General features: G+C 54.6%; 3 protein-coding genes and 1 pseudogene across 4 annotated transcripts, besides 1 other annotated feature; 1 reads left to right on the top strand and 3 right to left on the bottom strand.

Annotated features, from left to right (window-relative positions):
- Positions 1-1,197: 1,197 nt before the first annotated feature.
- Positions 1,198-3,159, bottom strand: NCS57_00594000 (HMG box domain-containing protein; the record flags this gene model as incomplete). Its single annotated transcript, XM_053055846.1, has 7 exons — positions 1,198-1,394; positions 1,455-2,231; positions 2,310-2,543; positions 2,610-2,664; positions 2,717-2,896; positions 2,954-2,987; positions 3,041-3,159. The coding sequence occupies 7 exons, from the start codon at positions 3,157-3,159 to the stop codon at positions 1,198-1,200; spliced, it is 1,596 nt and encodes a 531-aa protein (XP_052914801.1).
- Positions 3,160-9,950: 6,791 nt separating this feature from the next.
- NCS57_00594100 (uncharacterized protein) lies at positions 9,951-12,452 on the top strand. The gene is made up of 3 exons (XM_053055847.1): positions 9,951-10,680; positions 11,374-11,393; positions 12,175-12,452. Exons 1-3 carry the CDS (start codon positions 10,609-10,611, stop codon positions 12,401-12,403), a joined length of 321 nt encoding a protein of 106 aa, XP_052914802.1. The 5' UTR covers positions 9,951-10,608; the 3' UTR covers positions 12,404-12,452.
- A 1,083-nt stretch (positions 12,453-13,535) lies between these two features.
- NCS57_00594200 (Histidine kinase) lies at positions 13,536-17,713 on the bottom strand (the record flags this gene model as incomplete). Its single annotated transcript, XM_053055848.1, has 6 exons — positions 13,536-13,976; positions 14,044-15,543; positions 15,591-15,857; positions 15,910-16,736; positions 16,790-16,822; positions 16,876-17,713. 6 exons carry the CDS (start codon positions 17,711-17,713, stop codon positions 13,536-13,538), a joined length of 3,906 nt encoding a protein of 1,301 aa, XP_052914803.1.
- A 5,752-nt stretch (positions 17,714-23,465) lies between these two features.
- On the bottom strand, positions 23,466-27,771 carry NCS57_00594300 (annotated as a pseudogene). The gene is made up of 3 exons: positions 25,096-27,771; positions 24,456-25,037; positions 23,466-24,404 (listed from the first exon to the last, which is right to left on the bottom strand).
- Positions 23,466-27,771: a sequence feature.
- Positions 27,772-27,856: the final 85 nt, after the last annotated feature.

Consider the following 27,856-nt stretch of genomic DNA (forward strand, 5'->3'; position numbering starts at 1 on the left):
TCCCCTCATATCGGTTCTAGTCTTGGATGGCACGACAATACGACGGCATAATCAGATGGTATGGTACAGTGGCACCCCCAAGCAAGCCATTCGCCCCCCATCCAAGCTTCAATGACTTGACGTCGTATGGATGGATGGAGAGAGGAGAGCAGGACCCCTCTTTCTCTCTCTCCATCTCCCCCCACGATGAACGTGAATGGATGGGAAGGACCCTTGCCCCTCCCTCCTTTCCCCAAAAAGGCGCCAAAATAAAAAAAAACGTGGCTGCGCCATGACGTCCTGACGGATTGACAACTGGACCCTTATGACGAAGTGGGAAGGAAGGAACGGAAGCCTCACTCCAAGGTTGTGTGTGTCGGGGGTGGGAAAGAGAGAGGATGAGCCAAGCCTGCCGTTACTTTTAACACGACATGATCCCCTCCTGTTCCTCTTCTCTTCTATTCTATTCTCTCCTTTTAATTCTCTCCTCTCTTTCCTCCTTTTACCTGTATTGATTGTCGCCCCCCTCTTGTTTCATGTCACTGCAAAAGGTCCCTCGCCGCAATGTGCTGCCCGGTGGTCTGATGCTTTCTCACAACCTTGACCGACCACACACAGGCACAAGCGCAGATCTCTCGCCTTCTGTCAGATTCATTTCGTTTATTGTTGCCTCTTCATTTCTTGTTTGTGTCCTGCTTCTAGTCCCTTCTTTTCCTACTACAAAAAAACAGGATTTCTCTCTCACACACACATTCACAAATACGCAGACATGACAGTATATATAATGTCGTCGTTACCCAAACCCAGCCAACCTTGCTCAAAATATGTCACCTTCCATCCGTACTGTACTGTACTGTACGACTGACAGTCCAGATATCATTTTTGATCCCTTTGCTTTGGGATCCATACCAGAGCCCGAAACGCCGAAGCTCACGCACGACTGCGCGCACAATCGAGTCCGCAAATACCCATTCATACCAACCAGCCACCCATTACATACTTATGCGTACCGTATCGTACCGTACCGTACCGCACCACCACCCGCCAATGCCCAATCTCATTGAGTAGGTTACATGATAATCCGTGGGTATCCAAGAAGAAAAAAACACACAAAGCTATCTCTCTCTGGGGGTGAGAAACCTATTCCCACTCGGGAACCTGCCTGCCATTGTGGACTGGACCGTCGATCCATCCGTCGCAAGCACTCGTCCTCAGTTCTTATCTTCGGTCGTCTCGTTCATGTCGTTCAACCAGCTCGCCCGCTCTCAGGAGAACGCTCATCCCATCAAGTCGAGGTTTGATGGAGTGTTCCTGGATGGGGGCCACCAGGTCGGGAGCTGGTGTCATCAACACGTCAGCATCCCCTGTTGGTTCTGCCCTGCCAAGCAGCCCAGTGGGTGGCAGAGGACGGAAGCCTTGTGAGCCGAATTAGCTTGACCTCCTGACGAAGTCTAAACATCGCGAGGATCAAGTACCATATCCCCTAGGCACGGCCCCATGCCCGAAAGGCGGCCGTGTTAGGTCTGTCGGGCTTGGACTGACTGCGCCAGTGCCAGAACCAGGCGAGCCCCGTTCAAAGACTGCGGCTGTAGTCACGGCCGGAGTCGGCATCGTTTGGTGGTGCGAAAGGAGAGCGTGTATCGGTAGCGGTCCCTCGCCGGGCGTCCGCGCAAAGCTGTTTGCTGGACTGATCGATCCAACGCTGCTGTTGGAGGACTGTTCGTGTCGGAGCAACGGTGCTCTCACCGGCACTGAAGGAAGCACATTCGGAACCTCCGGTACCGATCTAGGATGGTTGGCGGCGACGAAGCCCGACGAGTACGGGTTACCCTCGGATCCAGTGGCAGCCGGCATGGCTTTCCTACCATCATCGAGCATGTTGGACAATGATGGTAGGTGTTGGTGGGATGGGCCACCTTCTCGCCACGAGGACTGACGCTGAGGAGGCTGACGGTGCGAATCTCGTGGGCTACCGCTGTCGTAGTGAAGGATTCGGGGTGATGACATGGTGTCGTCGTTCGAATTTGCTTGCGACGGTAATGTCGGTGTCGTTGACGAGTGTTGCGATTCGGCCACCGATGCGATCGAATTCAACCTCTCCCTTCGGGATGGAGGCGGCTCGCTCCCCTGAAGCCTCTCGCTACCACTTCCACTTGCGCTCGACGTGTTGCCGCCAGGCGTCATTGTGCTGCTACTGCTTCCATGCCGTAACCGGACAGAGTCCAGCTTGGGACGTTTTGACGCATCGCTGACTATACCCGGGACAACAAGTCAGCTTCATGAACTATATCTCAACAATATCTGCATCTAGTGCTGCTCTGGCTACAAACCTTGAGTTCGCTTGGCTTGCTTCTCTTTGAACTCTTGGAGGTATTGCATGTACTTCCTGTAGTCGGCTGTCTTCTTGTACTCCATCAAGTCTCGATGGTACTTTTCTTTGTCGGCATTGGCCTGGCTCTCGTACGATTCCTTCTCAACCGCATCAAGGTTCTGCCAGTTCTCTCCCACAAGTTTAGCGATTTCGGTGAAGCTGAGGTTTTGGCTCCTCAGGTCTTCTCTCATTTCTATACACAACCCTCTTGTCAGCACCCTGCCATCGCAGACAAGCGTCTGGCTCAGTGGCAACTTACTATTGGAGAACAGCACATATGCAGAGGGGGGTCTCTCCGGGGCATTTTCATCAGCCTGATTATTCGTTAGCAGAGAGCTCGACGAATGAATCCTTGTCCCAGTTTACCTTCGGATGTCGTCGATACTTTCGCTTCGCAACCCCCTGCCCCTCCTGGTGGCTTTCCGGCCGAGAAGGTTCTGGTGGGACGCTTTCAGGCTTGACTTCTTCGCTTGTTGGTCTTACTGGGGTTACCAATGATGCCGTCGGGGAGATGCCTCGAGCGTTGGCAATCCTTCTCTGGAGTTTCTATCGCACAGCCCGTATTAGCAACCCATCCCAAGTGGGCAGCAACGGCAAACATACCCTTCGATGGCCGAGTTTGACCCCCAAGGCATCGCTAAATCAACCCTATCAGCGCGAGTCCCGAGTTCGAGTCCGGGTTGAACTCACAGGTCTGACTCCTGGATGTCAAGGATAATGTCCCACTCATCAAACCCCTGCTCGACAAATGTGTCAAGATACTGGGTCAACCCCAACTCGCCAAAGATCTTTCCAAGATCGGAAGACATGCAGCTAAGCTGGAAAGTTCCGGGGAACCTCCCTCCAAAGACAACCGGTTTTCTTGCTTTGATTGGTGCCAGGATGACGACTTAACATCTATCCGGATGTGGATGAATGGGATAAAGAGGTGGCCTGCAAGCCAGAACGAGTTTTGCTGGCAGCTGAGCTGACGCTCCGGGGGTGGGACGTTCACGTTCGCTCAACAGCTGCGGCACGGCACCTGTGAGTGGCTGAGATGGCAGGAGATGCCGGATAAGTAAGTGGAGGGTTTGTGTCCCAGTCGTATCGGTGGATGGGCTAGCTGGATCTTGGTGAGTGTCCTTTCAGGGCTGCTGACAAGGCGATGTCAGTGTTGGGTTGAAATGGGTCGTGCAGTTGCCAGTCGACAAGGTGGATCCTGAGACGCGGGGTCAAGCCAGAGTTATGGTGGACTGATGGTGTCGTTCCTGGTTGAGCGAGTCGGAAAGAAGTTGTTGTCGGAGACAGAGGTTGCTATATGGCTTTGGGATATGTAAGAATGATATGCCTTGTTGGACAGAGAGATCTGGGGAAGGGTATGTGTATTTGGCGCCTCTGGGGGTAATGATCAACGTTGTGAAAGGTAGGTTGGGGATGTGGTACAGGAGACCTTGGAGAAGTGCGAGAGACGACTGTCATGAGCTCAGGGATCTAGAAGCATATGACATGCTAATTGGTCTGCAAGAGAGGTCGTGGGAAAGGGAAGAGGAGAAGGATGGAGGGGAATGACGAGGAGAACAGGAGTCACCTACAGCACAAGCGAGAGAAATGGAGTGACGCAGAAGGTGAGAAGAGGTAAGTGAGGAACTACTACAGGCGTAGTATGACGATCCCTGGAACCGGGGAGAGTTGGGACAGATGACGGGCGTGTGTTAATGGCAGAGCAATTGACATGCCACCACAACCAGCTAACTGAGTTGAAAGCGGCCAGGCAAGCGTCGACGGGAGAGCGGGAGGCGGAGGACAACCGAGCAGAGGTAGGGATGATTTGAACTTGCGAGTGAGTGAGGGAGTGAGTGGATGGATGGATGGATGGATGGATGGCGGACAGATACTGGCACCCCCAGAGTTTGCAGAGGCAGGATCGGATATCTCGATTGCCCCAAACCAAGGTTGGGCCGTCCGTGGTGGGTTAGCAGAAGAGGGCTGCGTCCAACGGCGATGAGAGGATGAAGATGGCCAACGGTCTGTCAGTCTGCTACAGGCGCAAGCAGGCAATCCCTTCCAAGGGCGAGTGATTGTTCGAGGGTCCCGGAGGGCAGGGTTGGCAGGTGATCTCGGGACTGGATCTTATGAGGCGACTGATGAGGTGACGGGTCAAAGAGTCAAGCCCGGTGCCGGGTACTGCTGCAAGTCGCAAGTCGGGTTAAGTATCGATGTTCTGGACCTTTGGACGACTCCCGTTGGCGTGTGCGTTGCGCGCACGAAACCAGCCTGGCAAGGCAGGGAAGGATATAAGAATTGGGATCGCAAGAGAAGGGAAGGGGGTTGCCGCGAGGAAGAACAAGGCAGGGGGCGTGAGAGTTAGTTACTCAACATAGACAAATCCGCTGTGGAGAGGAGTTTATCAGAACGAGCGATGAGAGGGCGACTCAGGGCATCGTGGGATCCCAATGCTGTAGATGGGGTGCAAAGACAGGGTCCAGGGGGGGATACGGGGCAGTCTCTGAGGTGCCGCAGCCACCGGCAAAACAAAAGAGATAGTTCAATGGGAAAGAAAAAGAAAGACAGGGTTTTGGAAGCGAGGATAGAATCGTGAGAGCGGAAGTGAAGTGAGCATGAGAAGAGGCGTGCGTGTGGAGGAGAAAGTGGTCACAAAACATCAGATTCCTACATTCATCGCACTCCGTTCGGGGGGTGCACCGGCGCGGTGCGTCTGTCTGTCTTCTCACTCACCAGAGGCCCAGAGGCTCGCCAGGAACTAGAGAGGGCGTGGTCTAGCCCAGCCAGCCAGCTCGCAAGGGGGGGCGTGAGACTATGCCGCCGTGGTAGAGGTACAAACAACCATCCGCCGTCAGGACACACAGCCTTGGCGTCCGCCTCTGGTCTCGCTGGCTTGGCTTCATTCGCTGCCTCTTGTTTTAAAGCTCCATGTCTCTACCGGTGGATGTCGAGCCTCGATGTTCGAGAAGGATGATTGATGCAAGGGCCGGCATTTGTTGGAGCAGCCAGCTTGATCATCAAACAAGGTCGCCGCCATTGCATTGGCACGGACCGGACATTGCTGGGCTGAGCAACCGCACGCAGCATGTACCGCGCTCCATACAGTACAGTAGTTGAAGTTCAAATGGGTCGAAAAACAAGAAGCGTGGACCCGGGCCCTGTCGTCGGCTACGTATACGATAGGGCGGCACCTGGACGACATCGAGATGCCCCGTCTTGGTCCAATGCATGCATCCGTGGACCATATCTGGGGCCATGGGCGAATACTGAGGTCGCTTCAACGCAACGCAACGCTACCGTACCGGCGCCCGTGACCAGAAACTCCAACAGAAGCTATGGGTGCCTGGGATCAGCGAGTCAGGCGAGCGAGATTGCAAAGAAGCATCGCGGGAATCTCGAGAATCCACCATCGCGCGGTTGCTGTCGCTGTCGCTGTCGCTGGTGATGGTGGTGGTGTTTGGCCCGCGTCGCACAGAGCTTGTGGCCCGTCATGATGCTCTGCTGGCCAAGGCCAGGGCCAAAACTGTCATGAGCTATGGCGCATCGTGCATCCTCCATGAGGAGAAATGGGCAACTGAGAATGGCGATCAACCGTCAATTGATTGATTTGCCCCAACGCGGCAAGATCCCAAGGACCGGCTGGATGCGTCACCGTCACCCTTCCACACCCATCCAGTCCACAGGCGCGCGAGCCTCATCGACTTGGTTACTCCCTTGGTGGTTGGCCCAGAGGACGAAGGAGCATGTCCGCAGCGCAGTAGCTCCCCGACTGCAACGGGAAAGATCTCGATCCCAATCCGTGAAACCGTTGGAGTATGGGTTCTGGATGGGGTGAGAGAGTCACGCTGCCGGACCAAGTCTCGCCATCATGTCGCTGCCCTCGCGGCATTACGGCCAGAGGCTCGAAACTCGCCGAGACGGTGCGTAGCGATGCCCGGAGAAGCGTGACGGCCGTCAGGGCCAAAGGCGAGCTTGTTCTTGATAGGGGATCGCTCGTCGGCAAGCAGATGGTCGTGGGTTAACTAAACTGGAGCTCGACTTGAGTTTGAAAGGCCGGAGCAAATACAGTGCCCGGGGGGGTGTGGAGCCGTGTTATGAGTGATGCACGCCCTGTCCGCCGTGGGTTGTTCCTGATCACCATCGGGCCATGGCCGTTGTCGAAATCGAAGTTTGGCTCATGGATCGCACCACGTCAGAACTATCCCGACAGCATCATCGGGTGCGACTTTTCAAATCGTCCATGCCACGGCGCCAACACACACGATCTGCTTTGTCTAAATTCCCCAGTTCCCCTTTCATGGGCCACATGGCACGGCCACCGACGTCTTTGCAAATCCCATCCTCACTGCAACGGGCCGCTCTCTTTCGTCATGTCGCGCCGACAGGCGACGGTGCCGCAATGCGAGGGTGTACTGTAGTGTAAGCCTCCCCCAGTCGAATGACGCATCCCGAAGGCAAAATCCAAGGCATCATGTGCTGGCTCCCGTTCACTCATGATGGGGCGGCTGTCGATGGTCAAGATGGCAAGAATGCACGACCCGATATCCCGTAGTCCCTTTTCATCCTGTCTCTCCGGTCTCTAGCTCCTCCGAGGGAGGGCCCTTCGTTTCTTTGTCAAAGTCGGTGATTGCAAAAGGCCCTGGCGAGAGTGAGCTTGCATGGCCCAGAGCCATGAGCAGTGGGTGGGCGAGACATGCTGGATGCCAGCTGTTGGTCAGTAGAGCGCGGGTATGAATCGCAATGGCGCCGGTATTCATGAATGCGATGCTGGGCAAAGCCAGATGAAATCGCCCATGAGCATGATGGGAATTTGATCATAGGCCTAGAATCTCGATCCCTTCCAGCCCTATGATTGGCGGGCGAAGACGGCTCGAGGGGCCCGCTCCCCGTACAGGTGCGGCGCCTCCCCCTTTGCATCGTCTGGTCCCGGGGCCTTGTTTTGTGTCTTGGGTTTTTCTGCCTCTTGCTCGTGCTTGTGCGCGCCATGGCATGGTCGTGGAGCGGGAGACGCCAGCGGCGCCCACGGCGGCCCACGATCCAATAGCCTGCTTAGCTGACCCGTTCCATGACTTGAACTCGGACAGACGAGCCTCGCGTCTGGCAAATGGGCGCAGCAAGGTAATCGGCCTTGAGGCTGGTGCTGAGCTTGAGGCTGAGTTGGCCCAGCGCAGTATGTAGATGCCCACAATGGTCGCCGCCTCCTGGATGGGCGTCGGAGGGCTTCCAAGTAGTCAGGCCCGAAGCGTTTCGGCCATCTCAGGCTGACCGCCAGTGTTAGGTTGGTGGTTAGAGAGTCATGGCTATTTCCTCCGCGTCCGTCTCCCCGAAGTTGAAGGAGCCATGTGCACCGTCGCGGTCGCCGTCGAGTGATTGATTCAATGGGCGGATGATGATCGAGGTTGTCGAGTCTAGAACTCAGAAGGCGCCGAGGCCTCACGGCAAAGAAGTGGACTGGTGGGAACTGGGGGAAGGAGTGGAGGGCGTGTGGTTAGGTTCTCAAAAGGCAGGACCTGGAGGCACATGTACCAGTACCCTGCATATGGAAGGGGCCTGGCGGACGCCGCTTTCCCAAGCTACGGTATTCCCGGGGTTTACCGTCTTTACTGGCTGGTTGAGCGTTTGCTCTTTTGGGCATGGTGGAAGCTGCCACCAGAGGAAAAGGCTTTGCTGATTGGGTAGGCATTTTGAAGATTGATGGACAGAGTTGTGAGAGAAATATCCAAGAAGCATAGGTAGGCATTTGGTTTGAATTGTAGAATCTGGAGGTTGAACGTGATGTGATGGTGATTTGATGTTTCTATTTTTCTACAATTATTGCTTCTGCCGCTAACATTCCAGAACACTTCTGGCCTGTCAAGATGAATTAATTTGCCTGCAGCACAAACCCTTGGTTGTAATCGGCACAGAATTTACCAGGAGCAGTTTAACCCGAGTTCATGTGCACATGAAAAGAAATCTCCGTAGCCCTGTTTTCCTATCTCCACGACAATCAGCCGTCCGATGCAGGGCGGCCGTAGGGGTACTGTACCACGGAGCTGAGCTCACTGTGAGAAAGGCGCTTCGCTTGGTGCCACAAAATTTACTTGTGTGCGTTTCTCGCTTTACGATGCGGGATGAGCAACAAGATGGTAGATATTCGAATTCCACCATGGACGGGAACTCGACCCGTTTCCGAATAGTCTAGGTCATTTAGACAAATCTGCGCCTCTGTGTTCCAGACCCTGAGTTGGTGCAGATTGACAGACCCCTAGGGCTGACAGATACGACATTGACTAAGGCACTGGACCCTCCACCGGTCTGGCGGAACAGACAGACGCACGACTGGGCGTACAGTACTGGAGGTCCTTTGAAGAATGGGAATTTGATCCTCGAGTGATCGAGATTTAATGCTACTTGCTACGAAGTACATACCTTTTTCGGTGAGCAGGTGGCAAACTCGGCTGCAGGTTTAAATCGTTGCCGTGAGTTCCTAAAAGAAGATTGGCTGATATCCGGGGGAGACAGGTTTTACCAACGAACAGCGTGATCTCCCATGTTCAGCTCAATGCTATTTCAGGCCAGGACCCGGCAGAGTGGGCGCGCCTCGATCAGATGCTTTTTTCCATCAGTTCACGTTCAGCTGTATAGGTAATCGTTAATATGGCATTTCGTCCCTATATTCCGAATTTGCCCACTTTGTGTTGTGACATATCATGGATGGTAGTTCGAGGTAAGAGTGGCCTCACCGCCACCCCTGGCACTTACCCGGCCGGTACTTGCTTGTCTGGCGCAACAATGGATTGAACTTAATGACCTGTCACGCTTTCCAAGCAATTGAAGAAAGTCAACTTGATCGTCTCATCTTTTTCACATTCGATAAAACCCTCCCTTGCCAAAGAGCGCAAACACCCTGATCGATGCTTGTCTGCTCCTGTGCATTCTGTCAGGGTCTTTGTCGTCGTCGCCGTGCCCCGCATCGTTCGAGATCTGATGGTCCAGGCCATGTGGCGCGCGCCTAGACCGATCGATGTGATACCCTCGCTCGACCCAGGCCCAGAATCTCAGATGCACCGAGGAGTCGGAGCCCTAGACGCCCCCCAAAACCCGAGACCAAGGAGCAAGCCACGCGGCTTGGTGTCGACTTTGCTTTCGGACACTTTTCTTACTGTCGTCGGTGACATCTCTTGTTGTTGTCGACGAGTCAAACAAGGTCTTGTTGTCGGAGCTTCACACAAGCCACCCAACTCACTTCAAGAATACAGTACTGCACACCCACAATCGACACTACAGAGTTTCAAGGGGGTCTTCCTCATCGAGTGGCACGTATGAAAGACGGCGGCAACAAACGCAAGAACGGATGAAACGCTCAACGGCAACCCAACTCAAGAGGGAGCAACGGCTGCCCTTGACATAGGTATTGGCCCCCCGATGTCTTTCGGATGGATAGAGGGTTACACCCACGTGGACTCCCAAGCCAGGCCTTTCTCTCTCTGGCAACACCCTCGCATCAAGACTCGAAACAGCTTTGTTCAGGCTCGCATTGGATGTCTAACAGAATAGGTACAGTACTGTAGACAGACACCCACCCCCTCCCGGCCCGCCTCAGTGCCATCAACTCGGGATCTAGACCCAATCTACCATGTCCCCCACCATCGGTTTTCATCCACTTTCCCATCTGTGCATCCACCACCCTTCACATCGCATCGACACTAGGGGTTACGGCGTCTGCCACCACAGCAGCATGCGCCTTCAGCAGCAAGACAAGTCGACGGCTAGGACACATCCCACGCAGCCACAGCCACGTTCCAGGTACCTGGGCACCAAGCCCGCGCGCTTCAGTCGACCCAAGGGAAGGGAAGGGAGGCCCACTCCCACGGCAGCTAGGTAGGTACGCTGGTTAACCTCCGTGGACCCCAGGCCCCCAGTCCCAGTGCCCGCCTGGTCACCTTGGCTGCTGCTGCACCAAACCGCGGGCGGGCAGTGGCCTCTCCCTGTGAGCCTGCGTGAGGTGAGCTGAACCTGGAGCAGGACCTGGAGCTGGTGCCCCCCGCTCGACGCCGCAACGCAACAAAATCTCTCTCCGTTCTCTTGCAAACCCCCGTACGAACCGCAGCAAGCACGCACGCACGCACGGCGCAGGACCCAGGGTCATATCGTATCGCACCGTGCCGTACCGTACCGTATCGCATCTCCTCTCTCCCATAAACCTCGCACCGGTATACATACGGCACATCTCTCATCAGCCCCTGCCTGCCTGACCCTGACGAGCCCTGCATCTTTGAGACTGTTGAACAAACATGGCCCCATCAGATCAGTCAGCCGCCAACAACCGAGCCTCCAAGGCATCGGGGGATGCCGACCTTGCCCAGGTCAGTCAGTACTGAGTCACCTCAGATTTCCTTCGTTTGGGTCGATCGATCATCGGCTTGCTCTTATGATATTATGCGTTTTATCATTATCCTTGCCCCGCAACCAACGCATCCGTCCATCCATCCATCACGTATTGCATTCCATTCCATTCCAGTGCATCACCCGTCGCATCTCGCCATTCCCTCGTGGGCTGTTTGTCGGTATCTGGTGAGCACGGCACCAAGATACAGGCAGACAATGGCGGCATTGGAATAGGCTTTCATTCATGATTTGACTTGACTCGAGTTGACTTGGGCTACTCTGGATATTCTCTCTATTCCCATCCCTCATTCCCATTGCCATTCCCCATTCCCCGTCTATTCCCTCCCCTCCCTCCCCTTCCCCATCTTTATAGTCCAGACCCAGTCCAGCCCGGCCCAGCCATGCGTCCATGATGGATGGCGCTCAACCAAGCCATCGGTCGAGACCTGGCTTGGCTGCCACGAGCGACTCCTCCTGATTTGCATCCTGCAGAATGCAGTCTTTCTGCATCTCGCCCTCCTGCCCCTGGACCCAGATTGATTATCTGGCTTTGCAACGCCTCGCCCACACCCCATCCGTGTCCCCGTCCCCATCCATACCGTACACCATTACCCCAGCTAGCCTTACCAAAGCGCCTCGTTCCCGCTCAACTGACAGCCTCGTTGTTCTAGGCCTACCGGGATCTCGCTAGGTAACTACACTCGCTCCTTGTCTTGATGCTTGCATCTCGACCTCACCTCGCCCTCACCCTCACCTCACCCTCACCTCACCCTCACCCTCAGCACTCCACGCCCCTCCACCGCCTCGTTCTTCCCTCAATCAGTCTCATCGAGTTTCTTTTGGTCGGTCTGTACTATACCGTATTCACGTCACCATCCATAACAATTCACCCACCTCCATGAAGGGACTTTTTCCTCCGCTCTGGCTCTTCTCAGACCGGACAGTTTCCCCACACCCACTTTAGTCCCTTGACCAGATGCCATTGCTCGTCCTCCTCGGTTATGTCTTGAGGACATCAACACGTCGGCAACGCCGACACTGGGTTTCGCCAAGGCGTGCTGCATGTTTCGGCGCATTGAAGCATCTGCATCTTCAGGAACCTCGCTCACTGCATTGACTCAACAAGACTTAGCGGGAGATCGACCTTGCCGTCAGTCCTCGGAGCCAACTCAGCCTCTGTCTTGCATCGCCAGTTGCTCAAGTGAGCCTACTGCCACCGCCAGGACCTCAATTCTGCATCTCATGCTTTACCCAAGACGCTCCGACTGTCTCACTACCCACCCTCGGAGATATACTGAGCTTTTCCCAATGGCCCCGAGTCCGCCGCTGCCCGTGCCTCTTTTGCCCCCCATTCCTTGCCTGCCCTCGTCGATTCCCCTCTCTCTTTCATCTTGGTCGCATCTCTTCTGCATTAGTTCAGGGACGGCCCCGGAGATTTGTCGCTAACATGGTTTCCTCTTCCCCCATCTCAGGGGTGAGCAGACTGCCACCGCCCTTGAGGCGAACCTTTCCAATCTCGAGAGCAAACTTGATGCCATCCTCGCCGCCCTCGAGGCCAGAGCCGACCCACAGGCGCCCACCTCCGCCACAGCTGCTGAGGCCGAAGCCCCTGTCGAGACTCCTAGCCAAGCAGATGGCCATGCGGAGGCAAAAGAGGGTGCTGACAAGGACAAGCACAAGGGCAAGGAGGATACGGCGTGAGGGGGAGGGGGCTGGTGCTCCTACAGTAGCTCCGAGTACATGTGAATAACTCTGACAATGGCCGCCTCTTCGCTGTCCCAACCCTAACGTCAATGTAACATCGTGCGAGTTCGTCCTCCCTACCGCCAAAAGGGCGGAATGGGGAGCGTGAACCATGGCTGGGGCTGGAGCATCATGGCACGATTGGTCATGGTTGTTGGTCACAAGACAAACACAGCATTTCAACATGGCAGTTTAGCAGAGGTGGGCAAGTCCCCTTGATTTTCAAGGAACCGTCTTTATCCACAGCTTGAGAATAGCTACTCTCTTCAGACAAGTCGCCCTTGTTCACTCTAAACAGGCCCTTTCCCTTGCTTCCACATCGTGATCCCATATATTCCTCATACAGCAGAGAAACCCGCGACTGTTGAACCCATCAAGAACAAAAAAAGCAAAGAGCAGCCCAAATGGAGAAACCTCGTCTCCCACCGCCACCTTTCCCAGAACGTCATTTCTAACTGCGTTGTCAACTTGGGATCGATTCTCTAGTCGTAGCCACCGCCCAATCCAAGTGTGATATGTGCGCCGTTGGAGCAATCAATCGTTCCGCTTCATCATTGGATAGTCGACCGGGTTTGTTGTTGCAAAAATGCATAATAAACGCAGTTGTCCCATGAACCGAAAACGCCGAATCGAAGAATAAAATACAATCAAGAAGGAACCTCCCCCTGCCATGGCCTAAAAGCCCCGTGGTATAAAAAAAGGCACGCGAGAGACACAACTTATCGAAGCATCCAGGGGTGTCGGATTGGTCTGGGACGGCGTTGGAAAGCCGCCTGCCGGCTCCAAAGTGCTGATGTGGCATGGTATCATGATCGAGAATCGGGCCGATCGCAGCGAGCCAAATCGCTTCGTATAAGGAAACCTCGATGAGCTTCATCGGACGGCGGCCATGTCCGCGATAGGATCCAAAAATAGGTCCAGTCATATCGTCCAAGAAGCATCAGCAGTGGTGAGCGTTTCGAAACGCTCGACGTGCGCAGAGAGAGACGCGGGCGGGCGTCTTCATCATTGTTGTTATCGTCGTCGTGCTGCATCGCCTAGTTGCTGAGCGATCTCATATAAATCTGAAAAGTGCGAGCACAAGCCCCGGTTAGTTGGACAGGCTCCTCATGTCAGAGAAATCGAGACGTGCTCTTGCCATAGGATCTTCGTCCGGTGACAGCAGGGCCGGGCTTTCCTTGCCGTTTCCCGACAGAGGCTCTCGACTCGTAAAGGAGCGGCCCTCCAAAGCCGGGCGCAGGAGGCCCTGTCCTCCCTCCTTGTGTTTGGACGACTTGGCCTCAGCGTGGAGGGCCAGCTCGCGCTCGCGGTTCTTCTCGAGGAGTGGACCACCGAGGGTGGCACACTTTAGAATCGTCTGGATGAGGTGGTTCTGCTGCAGGGGCTTGGACAGGTACTCGTCCATCTGCGCCTGGATGCACTTTTCTCGGTCACCCATCATAGCGTGGGCCGTTAGAGCGATGATGGGTGTACGGTGTGTTCCTATGCCGCGCTCGTACTCTCGAATCTTTCCTGTGGCCTCGAAGCCTCCCTGTTTCCCACGTGTTAGTTGAACCGTAATCCTTGGTCAAAGTCATCAACAAGCATATTATTCTTACCATGATGGGCATCTGCACGTCCATGAGAATAACGTCAAACTTCTTCCTCTTGACAGCCTCCACGGCCTCCCAACCGTTGCCCACAACCGTCACCACGTGGTGGTACTTTTCGAGGATCTTGACAGCTAACCTTTGGTTGACCGTGTTATCCTCAGCGAGTAGGATCTCGAACGACTTGGTATTATCAGCCAGTGAGGGTGTCGCTCGGTTCTCAAGGGCAGGGATCATGCCATTTCCTAGATCAATGAGCTTGCAAGGAGTCGTCATATACGACGTGATTCCCAGATCCAAGCACGACTTGAGGCTGACGTGAACAATGGGTGCGAGGAGGACAATAGGGAGGTACTTGAAGTCATCCACCGCTCTCAACCTCCGGGCAGTATCGATCGAATCGACGAGAATGGCGTCGTAGGGGAGTGAGCCGCTAGCTTGAAGGCGTGTCAGGGCGGGGCTCTTCTCGGACTCGACGACGACGGGGTGAAGGCCAATCTTCTCCAGCATGCCCTTGATAGAGACACCGTCCTTCGACTGAGCCTTGTCGACAAAGAGAACCTGATGTCCTCGGTAAGGGCGAATCTGCTGCTCGATCATAGCAGCGTCGTCGTGGGCGAGCTTGACCAAGCATGTGAAGTGGAACTCGCTGCCCTTGCCCTGCTCGCTGATAACCCAAAGATCACCACCCATGAGATTCACGAGCCGCTTCGAGATGGATAGACCCAAGCCGGTTCCTCCAAACTTGCGTGTCATAGACCCGTCGGCCTGCTGGAAGGTGTCGAAGATCAGGTCCAGCTTGTCCTTTGCTATTCCAATACCCGTGTCCTCAACGATGAACTCAACCGCATACTCACCAGGTCGTACATTCCTCTGCTCTACGCGTTCCTTGATCGTCAGGCTGACCTCGCCGTGCTCAGTGAACTTGATGGCGTTGCCAACAAGGTTCAGAATAATTTGCCTGAGACGGAAAGAATCGCCAATAACGTAGTCCGGCACGGAGCTGTCGACCTTGTAGGTGAGGTCCAAGAACTTCTCGTTTGCCTTGACGGCGAGAGTCTTGAGGGCGTTGAAGACGGTTCCCCGCAGAGTGTAGGGGATCTCTTCAATCACCATTCTCCGAGCCTCAATCTTGGAAAGATCCAAGATGTCGTCAATGATCGTCAGGAGGCTATTGGCAAGATTATTGACAATATTAAGCATCTCCCTCTGGTATTGAGTCAGGTCGGTGTCTAATGTCAGTTGAGTCATTCCGATGATGCCGTTCATGGGCGTTCGGATCTCGTGGGACATGTTGGCCAGGAACTCGGACTTGGTCTTGTTGGCAAGCTCGGCAGCCTCTCTGGCCTGGGTATTTCGCTGGATAGAGTCTCGCAGATTTGAAATCATCTGGTTGATCTTTCGCTTGAGCTCGTCCATCTCGCCCGAGGCTTCGACGTCGACGAGCTTGGTAAAGTCCCCATCGGTAGCCAGGTTAGTAATATCCGAGAAGGCACGCACTTGCGTTGTCTGCATCTGTCAGCTGCTGTTATCGCTTGTAGGTCGAGACCTCTTACCAAATTGCTAGCCATGGTGTTGACGTCTGTTGTAATCTCCTTCCATCGGCCGTCCAGTCCGGCCACATCGGCTTGAGCACCCATCTTGCCATCAACGCCCACATCCTTGGCGACTCGCTGCACTTCGTAGCAGAAGCTAGACAGACGGTCAACCATGTTGTTGATGGTCTCTTTCAGCACTTGTATCTCTCCATTTGCTTCGACCTTGATCTTCTGGCTCATGTCGCCATTTGCAATGGCTTGCGTGACTGTTGAGATGCTTCTGACCTGGGGGTTTGTCAGTAACAGGCCAATATCGTTCTCCAAAAGACAGTCTTACCTGGACTGTGAGATTCGAGGCCATCGTGTTGACGTTTTCTGTGAGATCCTTCCACTTGCCCTCGACATTGGCTACCTGAGCCTGTCCGCCCAGCGTTCCATCTGTGCCGACTTCTCGGGCGACCTTGCTCACTTCGACGGCGAATGTACCCAGGCGGTCCACCATCTGGTTGATGGTGTTTTTGAGCTCCGCAATCTCGCCCTTGACCTCGACCCCAATCTTCTTTGTCAGGTCACCCTTGGCGACGGCAGTAGTAACCTTGGCAATTTCTCGCACTTGAGTCGTCAGGTTCATGGCCATGCCGTTGACGTTCTCTGTGAGATCCCTCCAGGTGCCTTCGACGTCGTGCACAGTAGCCTGACCTCCCAAACGACCCTCAGTACCGACTTCTCTGGCGATCTTTGTAACCTCGCGGGCAAACTGCTGGAGCTGGTCGACCATGGAGTTGATTGTAGACTTGAGGTCAAAGATTTCTCCCCTGCAGTCGGCCTGAACCTTTTGGGTCAGGTCTCCCTTGGCGACAGCGGTCGTGACCTTGATAATGTCGCGTACTTGGGTCGTCAAGTTGTTGGCCATGGCGTTGACATTGACGGTAAGATCGTTCCACATGCCCTGCACTCCCCCTACGTCGGCTTGTCCACCCAGCATACCTTCGGTTCCGACATCTCTTGCTACGCGGGTGACTTCAGAGGCAAAGGTCCGTAGTTGGTCGACCATGGTGTTGATGGTCTGTTGAAGCTGCAATATCTCTCCCCGTGCAGGTCTCTCGATCTTCTTTGTCAGGTCGCCGTGGGCTACAGCTGTTGTAACAGAGGCAATCTCTCGCACTATAAACATGCTGTCAGTCCCATACCCTGCTCAGAACAGAGGGGATACCCACCTTGATCGGTCAAGTTCTGAGCCATTACGTTCACTAGGAGTCGCTGTTAGCAGTTACAAGACGAGGCGAGACCGTTGGGATTATACCATTGTCCGTCAATTCCTTCCATGTTCCATCAACGCCACCGATGCGGGCTTGTCCACCCAGCAGACCCTCAGTACCGACCTCACGAGCGACTCGCGAGACTTCGCTGGCAAATGTTTGCAGTTGGTCCATCATGGCGTTAATAGTGCGCTTGAATGTCGTGATTTCAGGGTCCATCTCAACGGTGTTCATGCGGACCTTCATGGTCAGGTCGCCGCGGGCGACGGCGGTGACGATCTCGCCGATTTCCCTCAGGGCCTTTTGGAAGGCCTCGTTGGCCTTTTGATGCTTCCAGAGCTCCCGCTCCAGAGTGGCAATGCGCTCCTGCTCGAGGACCTCGAGGGCTCGCTCTTGTAGCTGCTTCTGCTCCAAGAGCTGGGCGTTGACGCCAGCCAGCTCCTCTCGCTGGCTATCGAGCAACTTGGACTGGTCGTCGACATGTTCTCGAAGTCCTTCGAGGGCTTCTTTGGTCAGCTGGTAATATGGCAGATGCGGAGAGTGCAAGCTACCTTGGGCGTGAATGACTTTGGACTTGGGGCGGGTCGTCGGCGCAACGTTGCTGTTGCTGGTGTCTTCGCCGCCAAAGAGGGTGTCAATGGCCTCGTTGGGCGTCTCGGGGAACGTGGACGTGGACGTGGCCGAGGCCTGGCTCTCGAGCTTGCCCACGCGCAGGGCGAGGTTCTGGAGTTCTATCTCAAGCTTGCGCTTGGCGGGTGTGTCGCGGCCTGGTAGCTGGACCTGGGACGCTACACCAACAGGTATCGAATTGGGCAGTCGAGAATCTGGGGCAATCGATGCCACGATCTCGGCGGCGGCGGCGAGGGCCGCATCGTCAATCATGTTGGCGGGGGCAGAGACTGCTGAGCCGCAGTCAGGCGATCAGGCAGGTTTTCGCGCTTTCGGGCTCCAACAGGTCGAGAGATGGGGTGTGGGACAATCGGGTCGAAATAGTTGAAATGACGACAAACTCTATGTGCAGAGTCGATGAAAAAAAGAGAGAGAGTCGAGCGGTCGATTGAAGGAAAGTTGGAGGCGGGTGCCAGAAGAGGCGATACGACGACCAGATCAACGACACAGTAATAGCCGACCGCACAGCATCCTCGAGTGTAGGGCGAAGAGGTTTGGGTTCACGGCGCGATACACTGGGCAACGGCGAGGCGAGCGATACCGGGATAAATCAGAGCAAATGTATAGAATCGTTTTTGTGGCGGTTGGTGTGTGTGGCCTCAACTAGACGTAGCGAGGGAGAGAGGGGGTTTCTCTGGGGAATGAAGCAGGCGTGCCCTGCGGTCGTCGAGAAGCCGGATGGCGATGCTGCGACGGGCAGTGTGAGTGAGGGTAGAACCTTTTGGAGTTGACTGAAGCGGGTGTAGGATGGGTGAGAATGATTGATTGATGGGGACAAGGACAAAGGGTGGTCCCAGCAGCACCAGCAGCAGCGAGCAAGCACAGAGAGACAGGTCTACCTACCCAAGGGGGGGCTTGTCCCTGAGATACCTATTACAAAGTGGCGCGTCCGCGGGGGTGGCATGTACCTCCGGGACGGATCCTGGGTCCCTCGGCCGCTACGATGAAAAGGAGGGCGACAAAAGAGATAAAGGCGGAGCAGGGCAATCGTGCTAGCATCCAACCCGGCCTAGCCTGGTTACTCGTTCTGGGTGGTGACCTTCTGTCTGTCTTTTTTTTTGCCTCTAGCAGCTGGTCCACGGGCATATCGTATTCCGTGCTCACCATGTGGGAGGATAGCTGGGGCAGAGGGTCTCTTCCAGGGTGGTATTGTCCGGGTTGTAAGTACTGTATTATTCGAGCACCGGCATGATGGGACGAGATAGGGCCTTGGAAGACAGCCGGTAGCGAAAAGAGTGAGGCATCACAGCAGCCTGTGAGGGGAGGGAGGGTCTTGGGACTACACTACGGAGCCTTTGGTCTTGGCTGCTCCTATCAATTAAAGATGCTTGCTCTCACAGGGAACACGACGGTATTCATTGGATCTCGGCCCTCCCTGCCCGTAGTCAGATGCTCTGCATAGGTAGGGTTGGTCTGGTTATATACTGCGTATATGCGAGTATAAACGATTCGACTCGTTTGCATATTCGGCTCGACGCTGATTCCTCTTGCCTCCCCCTCTTCCTTGTTCGCTTGAACAATGAGGGTGTAAACCCTCTATTTCCGATCCAATCTCTCCCTACCACCCCCCAAAGTACAATTGCTCGTCTCTCAGCCAAGCAAATGGTACTCTGCAAATCAGGGCTGCGTCGCAACCTGGGATCAGCATCACTCCTTCAGCCGGGGGGTCCCCTTCTGGGGAAGAAGAGAGGGCATGGAGAGCCAGTCACAGCGTCCCCCCGCCCTCTCAACTGGGGTCTAGCGCCTGTGCGAACGGATCGATCGACATTGTCATTGACCGTTAACGTCGAATATTGGGTACGGGCATTTCGCTGCTGCGTGCTCTGAGCGTGTCAGGTGTCTTGGGGAAGAAGGAAAGAAAAAAAGTTCCATTGGGCGTGGTCCACTGCCTGAGCGCCTCACCCTCTGGAATGTTTCTTTCACCATCGTCTACCTAGGTAGGCATTTCAGTAGCCGCTGAACGGGGCAGAGAGAGGGGGCGTTCTGTGCCGCAACCGTTTTCTTTGCTTTTTCCCTTGGCCTCCACTCTCTCTTTTATTGTCGCTCCTCGCAAAGTCGGTCAATGAATGGCTGCAGCTGGTGGGTGACTGGTTGGTTACAATCTGGAGGTTGGCGCATTTTCTCTGGTGGCGTTCCATCCACCTTTCCTCAACTGCGACACTTGCCTTCCATGGGCTTGGCAACGAGAACGAGGGCCCTGTTCCTGTTCTGTCCGGGGTTTGTTTCAATGAATGGATGCGGGTTTCATTGAATTTTGGTCTATTGAAGTTTCTCGCCCTATCGCGCCTAGAAGTGACACTTCACTTGCCAGAGAGTTTCGAAACAGGCGCCCTTGTTTCTTTCCTTTCCTTTTTTCCCCTCATCTCTTCTCAGTCGTCTCTTCTTGTCAGCTTGTGCATGACAGAGTCTAACGCTCTTGAGAACCAAGACGGTTGATGTGGGGAAGTTCCATGCCGCTCGCACGGTGGCGATACCTACTTAAGCGAGGGAGAGAGCTCCTCAACTCTTGCTTGTGTCTTAAGGGCATGAAATTCTTGATTGTTCAGCTTCCCTCTGCTGCTGCTTAATTTATTGCTCGAGTCGCGAGTCGTACGTGGTCCCAGGCCTAAGGCCGGAGGTGGATCCATCGGCCCTCGTGTTGAAATTGTAGCATGACAGAATTCCTGTCCTAGCACCAACGATCCGGGTGCCACCCTTTGTCGTTGGTGTTTGAACGGCTCTCGAGCTGTCAAGACGCGGCCTCGTCTCGGCTCGGATGGAGCATCCTAGTCGTGGAGCCAGCCAGAGGCGGCGGGCTATTTCCGTATTGCATCCCATCCCATCCCCCATCGTTTGCCTGCCTGTCGGAATCCTCGATCCCCATCAACTTGCTCGATGAGCTCGACCCCAGGAGCGCGTATCAGCACGGTGCGCTTGTCTACCCGCGCCACTGTCGACGTCGACCATCCATTGACGGGCCCCCGCAGGGCGGGCAACTCTGAGTCTGGCCTGGGCCACGAGGGACAGTGGCATCCGTCGTGGGATGGCGTTTGTGCGAGGGGGGAGGGGAGGGGCGCACACGGGAAGTTGCGGCGGGCGGTAGCGCGGGTGGTGCAGGTGCAGCATTGTGATGGACGTGTCTGGCGTTTCAGGGCTGTCGTTCGCTCGTCAATGCCCTCCCCTCCATCGAGAGAGAGGCGGCCTCGCCTGGGCTGGGAGATTTGAAGAGGAGACGTCCCAAATCTCGGCGCTTTGGGGCTTGAGCTGTTCGATGGGCGGGCATATGCTGGTCGCCCGTCCACTAGAACCCACCCACACCCATCACAGCCCATGAAATGCATCCCTGCGTCCCTACTCGCTCGCGTTGACAAAAAGATCAGACGGGCATGACATCGTGGGCGGCGGTGACGCGGGTTCAGGTTCAGGGGTCACGGAGAGTGGGTCCAATTCGAATACGCCACCTACGTCATTCGGGGCACCACAGCCGATCGGCCTCTGATTCGCCGACATGTCAGGTTCCCGAACTCGAGCGAATCAGCCTCACCCTTGGCGGACCTCGACGCTCGTTGCCGCTCCAGCCAAAAAGCTCCTTTAGATCGCGTTGAATCTTGGCACCTTCGCACGGTGTACCGGCAGATCTTTTGTTGGCAGTTTTCTCGTGTAGACGCTGGAAAACACTGTGCCAAAGCCGTTGTTGTATATGTGGGGGGAAGGGGACGGGACTCACACGGCACCAAGGGATGGATGGCTGTTCGCCCACGTGAGAACTGTTGGAAGCACATGTGCAACTCGGCTCTAGCTTGTTCTTGTTATCTGACAGGCCGTGTTACAACGGGCAGCAGAGAGAAAAGAACAAGGCGGAGAGGGAAAAAAAAAGACATGCATCCTCTGTCACATGTACAGAGCACACAACCAGCCTATGACAGCGCTCAGAACCCAGATGCCAAGTCTCGCCTCGAGGCCTCACATCACATCTCACACCTCCGTCGACATCGGACGAAGAACCGCCTCCTCCTTTTCCGTTGCAGAGCCGAAGACCGTTGTTAAAGCCATCCGTTTCAGGCGCCCGGATGGGGGTTGTCCGGACAAGGCCTCTTTCAAAAGCTGGGGGGGTTGAGATGGCAGGATGAAAATCACACCCCAAATGTAGTTGATGATGAACGGACCCTGAGGAAGATCTCGCGCTTTGTTTCGTCCCTCCCCCTGTGTTTCCCGCCATCATGATGTTGCGGCATATCCCATGGCGGCCTCCTTTCGACAGCGTTTGCATTCCTCGCGACCTTGTTCGCGATATTGCCATGATGATAATCAGGGTCGAAGCGGTGGCAAAATAGACTTGGGCACGATACTATCTTTGGGAGTTCTCCGGTCTCAGGCTGCCCGATTCAGGCGCGGGCGGCTGATCACAGACCACATCTCATCGAAAACACCACGGACTTCAATCGTCTGGTATTACGTCGATGTCCCCATCAACGACCAACAGGCTTGCACCAAGTTCCAGATCATCACCCACAAACCCACATATGCTAATCTCATCATCCTCCTGATCAACAACTGTTGCCTTGCTCGACAGCCGATCCCTCACAAAAAAAAAATGAGGGATTGACCCCCCGACTTGACCGAATCTCTGTGTCTGTCTCTGTCTGCCCCTCATGAAATCTTCTGGGCGGCTCCGCCTTGAAGCGGGCCCTGTTGGACCCTGATTTTTCGAATAGCGTCCCTCCTATCAAGGCCTTAAGCCTGTTTCGGACTCGACGGGACCATGCTCCACTCCACTCGACCCTCAGGAAGGCAATTCTCGTGTTCTGCCAGATGTAACCCGTTCGTCGGTCAGAGCGAGAACAATGGGCCAACGGCAGAGCCAGCGTCTCGGTAAATAGGAGAAGGAAGAGCATGGCCTCAAAGTTTGTCATAGTCTGGTCCCTAATCTTGTCCAGTTCAAGGGGCTGCTCCCCTGTCTCACCATGAATGCATTGAAGCATTAACAATCGCGCCGCTTGCGTATCTTGTGCGAGCGTGTAAAGCGGTCTCCCTCCCTACAGTTCGGTTGCCTGCCGAGAGCCACTCCTTGCTCGGCCGAGTCGCACACAGATGTACATCCATATGCAGAGGAGCCTCCTCTCCTGCTGATGCTGTGTTTCAGGGAGAGAGCCAGAGGCACTCGGTGTCGGCCGTGGCCCGGTAATTTGCCTAGTCGCACGATATCTTCCGTGCAATGGCAATCACTTGCATGGCCTGGGATCGACGGCAGGCATGATTGCTAGGTCCTGTTGCAGCAAATATTAGCCTGAATTCATATCGGTCCGCGATATTGAGTCCTCGTATAGGTATAGGGTAGGCAATCTGAATGGAAATAATATCAACACCAACAACCTTCTTGATGATCTTATAGAGCCAGGCACCCTATATCATTCGGTATAGTACGACACTTATACGTATGGCGACAGCGGCGATCCGCCTTATGCGTCGTTTCAATACCATGACTGGGGCTGGGTCCTGGTTTAATTCACTTATGTAGCATCAGCCCCTAGGATGACGACAAGCCAGCCAGTCTGGCTGACCAAGGCTCGAGGACAAGTCAAGCATGTTCGTCTAGGTTGCCAATACAATTACGAACGTGGTGATAAGTATGAAATATCGCGAGAGACCAGTAAATAACATCCATCACACGGAAACATCTACTAAGCATCAGCACTTCATGACCATACTGTTCATTAACTATCTGACCCCCTACCCTATCCGCCTCCCAAAACATCCCGGTTGTTCGTGTGTCCAAGCAATACGCTACAATCGCACTCGCTGCCTTCACTTCACGAACGAGGGTATCAGGTGCCTTTCCATCCAGCCAGGTATCAAGAAAACACTGCCCAAAAAACCCAACAAATCTTGCCCACTTGCTCCCTCCTGACTGTACCAAACAGCCAATACCGTCCGTCATATTGCCAACCGTCTAGATATCCTCCTCTTCTACACAACACCTAGCCCTTCATCGCCGTGGCAGGTTGTTCCGCCCAAAGTTGCCCGAGAACGCGGGTCCTCCACCAGCATTCCATCCCTGTGTCACGCTGTTCTTGACAATAAGAGCTGCTGCCGCCGTAGCCGCCTGTCGCTCCTTTTGGCGATGCCGTTCCTTGAGATAGTGCGCCGCCTCAGGTCGCATGCGGAGGATGCGCAAGATCATATCATCGCTCGGGTCTGCCTGTGCCTCTCGACGCTTGGCCTCCTTAGCCTTGCGCATGGTGCCCAGGTTACGGCTCATCATGATACTCTTTCCACGCCGGATCGTTCCCATGCTGGCAAAGGCACTAGCACTGCCCAGCGACGCTCCGAGCGCCGCTGGGGCAGAGAGTCGGTTCTGCTGCTGGTTCTGCTGCTGGAGGGCCTGCTGTGCCCGCTGCGCCGTTGCGGCCGCCATCCGTTCCGACTCTCGGATCAAACTGTTAGTGTCCTCAAAGTAGAAGAAGTTCAGCGACGCCAACTCGTGCCACTTAGGCGACTTCAGCGTCTCCGCTGGGACACCCAGCTGCTCTCCTGAATCGTCCTTGGCATTGAAAAAGGCAAAGAGTAGATCTAGCCACCGGTACACAATGTCCAGCTCTTTTCGTGTAAGGGGCCGTTGTTGCGAAGGCTTTTCTGATAGGGGTGGCACCAAAAGATGCTCAATCACCATCAGAACCTCCTTCCAGAGTCGTGCCATGACGGCATCCATCGTGGCCTTAGTCAATGTCTGCTTCATGATGGCAAAGTTCTCATCGAAGTAGGCAAACAGAGGATTCAGCACTGCATCAATCTGGGCTGGGGTCGCCGTGGGCGCGGCTGATGCCCGTTTCTTCCAGATGCTCGTTACCGATGCACCAATGCCACCGGTTCCCAGCAGATGTCTTAGAGTCTCGAGAGACAATGTGCTGTTGATCTGAGAGGTGAGCTGTAAAGTGTTAGCACTCTGTCCTCTGTAATGATTTGGGCGATACCATACCTTATCCGTAACCTTTCGGACCATGTCTCTCTCAGTGCGCTTGAGATGTCTAAAGGCCTTTCCAAAGTGGAACTGAATGTCATCACGCTCACCCTCCATGCTGACTCTGATCAGCAATCGACCCTGGAGGTCCAGAGGTAGCCAAAACTCCCGAGGCAAGTAGTCGCCGAAGTGGAGGGGATCCAATTTGAGTGACGTTCGTCCCACGTAGTCATGATCGCCAAATGTATCATAATCCCAGATCGTCGCAATCATATTGACCGAGCCCTGAACTGTGATGTCAAAGGTTTCATCCCAGCGTGGGTTCAGGTTCTTCTGAATGATCCTTGTCTTGTGCAGTCGCTTTTGATATTCGTCACCAAACACCACGTAAGGATCACTGAACCCGTTGGGATCACAGGCCTTGAGGTCCTCGGCCTCAACCACCTTGATCGTAAAGGTGTACTTGTTGGGCCTGCGTGTCTTCTTCTTGGGTCCGTCGATGCTCTCCAGCAGAGCGGCGCAAGCGTCGGGGTCCATAGCCCTCTCCAGCTTATCCAACTCTTGCATAGCATACTCGATGTTGTTGAGCTTGACAAAGGACTAGGCAAGGGTCAATATCCGTATGGTTAGGACTATGGTTTGTGAGTGTGGTGCTTACCTCCGAGTAAAACTGGAAGGGCTCAACCCTTTCCTTGTTGTTCCAAGCATCCTTTGCATACTTCATCCACCTCTCCTGAGTGGTCTGAGTCTGTGCGGCCAACTCCTCGGCTGACGGGCGATCCATCTCCTTTGCAAATCGCTGGTCCACAATCTCACAGTACTTTCCAATACCAATCGAGAATGCCCTCGAGAGAGCCGTCATGAATCTGGCATGGTGTTCCCGGTTGTCCCAGTTGAGCTGGAAGATGGTCTCAAGTGTCTGATTGAAAAACATGAACATATCAATGATGGACACACTGTGCCGCTCCGAGTCTCGGGGGATGTCATCTGGGTTCTCAGTGCGGACCTGGAACTGATCCTGCTTGATGGCCTGTTCGACGTATTCCTCCATCCTGCCTTCGGCAGCGTTGATCCAGCGCCATACAAAGTCAACCAAGAGGTTCTCGATGTTGAATGCAAAGGGTCGGCTAGGGAGATTTTCAGAATGAATCTGGCGGATCGCAACAAGCTCCCTGTATAGGTCGAATCCGTCTTGGATATCATGCTCGGCGCCAGTCTCTTCGCCCATTCCCAGAATGGACTCAAGGATCGCCTTGGCGTCCTCCTCAAAGCGCGGGAATATCTCCTCAACCAGGATGGTGAAGGGATTTACACCCATGATCTCGGGATTCTTCTTGTATCGCTTCTTGATTCTCTCGCAATGCTTGATGACTGTCTTGCCAAGCTTCACCACATTGCCGAACACCCAGTCATTTCTGTCCGCTGAGATCTCCTTTTCCATATTCTGACGGTATAGTTCCTTGGCTTGTTCATGGAGACTTTGAGTCAGATGTGCCGCAAATTCAGACGCAGCTTCAGCTCTCGGAGAGAAGCAAGGGTCGTTGAAGATGTGGTTGCTTAGAATGTACTGGATGACTCCAATATCGGGGGCTTTGGCTGCGTAACACTGATCCATCTGATCATACAGCTCACGCAATAACGTCTCGTGAAGGTTATGGAGAGTGTGCTGGTAGACGGCAAAGTCATGGACTGTCCAACGACTCGGATCGATTTCAGTGAGGGGAGTACTGTAGTGTGACATATGGGGAGGCTTCTTGGGTTCTGGGAGTGGTGTCTTGACAAAGTCTAGAACAGCGTCCAACTCGTCGGGGAGAAGTTCCCGATCCATAAAGTTGCGTGACGCAACCTCGAGCAAGGTGATAAGTCTGGAGAATTGGGGCACTCTCCATCTCACACAGAGCTCGGTTAGGAGGTCCATGGACTGCTTTGACAGGGGTTGATATTCAAGATCAGGGTCGTTGTTGATCTGGTCAAAGGTCATGGCATGCTGAAGGATATACTTGAAGAAGGCTCTAGGATCCGGCGGAGTGAATGTGTAGATGTTGCCCTCCACTGCTCGGATGCCGGAATCACCAAGGTTTAGGGAAGCAAGGTTAAGAGACGGATCAAAGGCCATGGAACCGTCGTTTGATTGAGAAAGGGCACGGCTGAGATCTGCATAGGCTCGATCGTCATAAGTAGACTGAGGCCTACTAGACAAGCCTTGGTCCAAGGCACCAGCCGACGTCTTTGCCAACTCTGGCTTGGCAGTCAGGATATCGAGCATCATCTGCGAGAGATGGGTGGCTTCGGACTTTTGCCACTCCAAGAAAGCGTCTTCCACATCAAAGTCCTGGCTCCTCAGAGCACCAGGCATGTTCGCGCTGAGCCTAGCCTGGTAGGACTTTAGGTCTTTGAGGGCAGCCTCCTCTGTCCACGACTGCTTGTTTTCATTGATCTCGGCTTGTGCTTCAGAGAGACTCATCCCAAAGATCCTGGCCACTTGCTGAACAAGGGGCATGTCCTTGACGTCGTAACTCAGTGGCACGATAACTTCGATGGTTGTGCCAGCGCCATCGGATCCACTACCGACCAGGTTCTGGTCATTTGTGAGTAGCTTCTTCTCGAGTGAATTGAGCTTGGACAAGAGTTCGGGCTTATCGCTGCCGTGATCATGAAGAATAGCGCTAAGAAGACGAACAAAGAGGGCGAGGTGTCGATCAGGGAGGAGTTTCCATGAGTCGTCGTCTGGAGCAGCACCCTTCTGTGCCGCCTTCGTGGCAGCAGAGTAGAACATGAGAATGAGAGGCTCCACCTTCCTCTCCTTGTCAATGGTTCTCTTGAAGTTGTCCTCGGAAAAGGTGATGTAGGCTTCAGCAAACGTCCGTTTGATAGCAGCGTCATTGAAACCGGGGACACGCTCCTGGCCCTTGACTACGTTGGTCACCCGGCTGAGCACCTTGTACGAAAAGTTGTGCGGCAGCTTCATGCTGGACGAAGAGCCTGATGTGAATTCCTGCACCAGCATACCGACACTGGTATGGGTTCTGACAGGTTGCTTCGGGGCGGGGACATATTGTTTTCGCTTGGTCTTGGGTTGCAAGAGGTAATGTAGGTAGGCAGAGCGCAAGGCGAAGCTGCGAGCATCGTCATGTTCAACGACGATGGGCTGGGCTCTGGATGTCGCGCGGGCTCTGCCGATATCCCTACTGCTGCCCATGCGGCGGCTGGGATTGTACGAGTGTCGAGATGACATGGCGGCGGCGGCGGTGGTCGAGGGCTGACGGCGACGTGGACGGTGAGGATTTGAAAGAACGATGGGGTTGCTCAGGACGCGAGATGATGCCCAGTGTGGTCTATATCTACGCGCCCCAGCTCATGGCAACCGGCGGCGGTTCGAGAGTAAGATGGCGCCAGCAAACGTCGATGCTGATGGAGGA

The sequence above is a fragment of the Fusarium keratoplasticum genome, chromosome 4, assembly GCF_025433545.1.
Source record: "Fusarium keratoplasticum isolate Fu6.1 chromosome 4, whole genome shotgun sequence".
In the NCBI taxonomy this organism is placed as follows: Eukaryota; Fungi; Ascomycota; class Sordariomycetes; order Hypocreales; family Nectriaceae; genus Fusarium; species Fusarium keratoplasticum.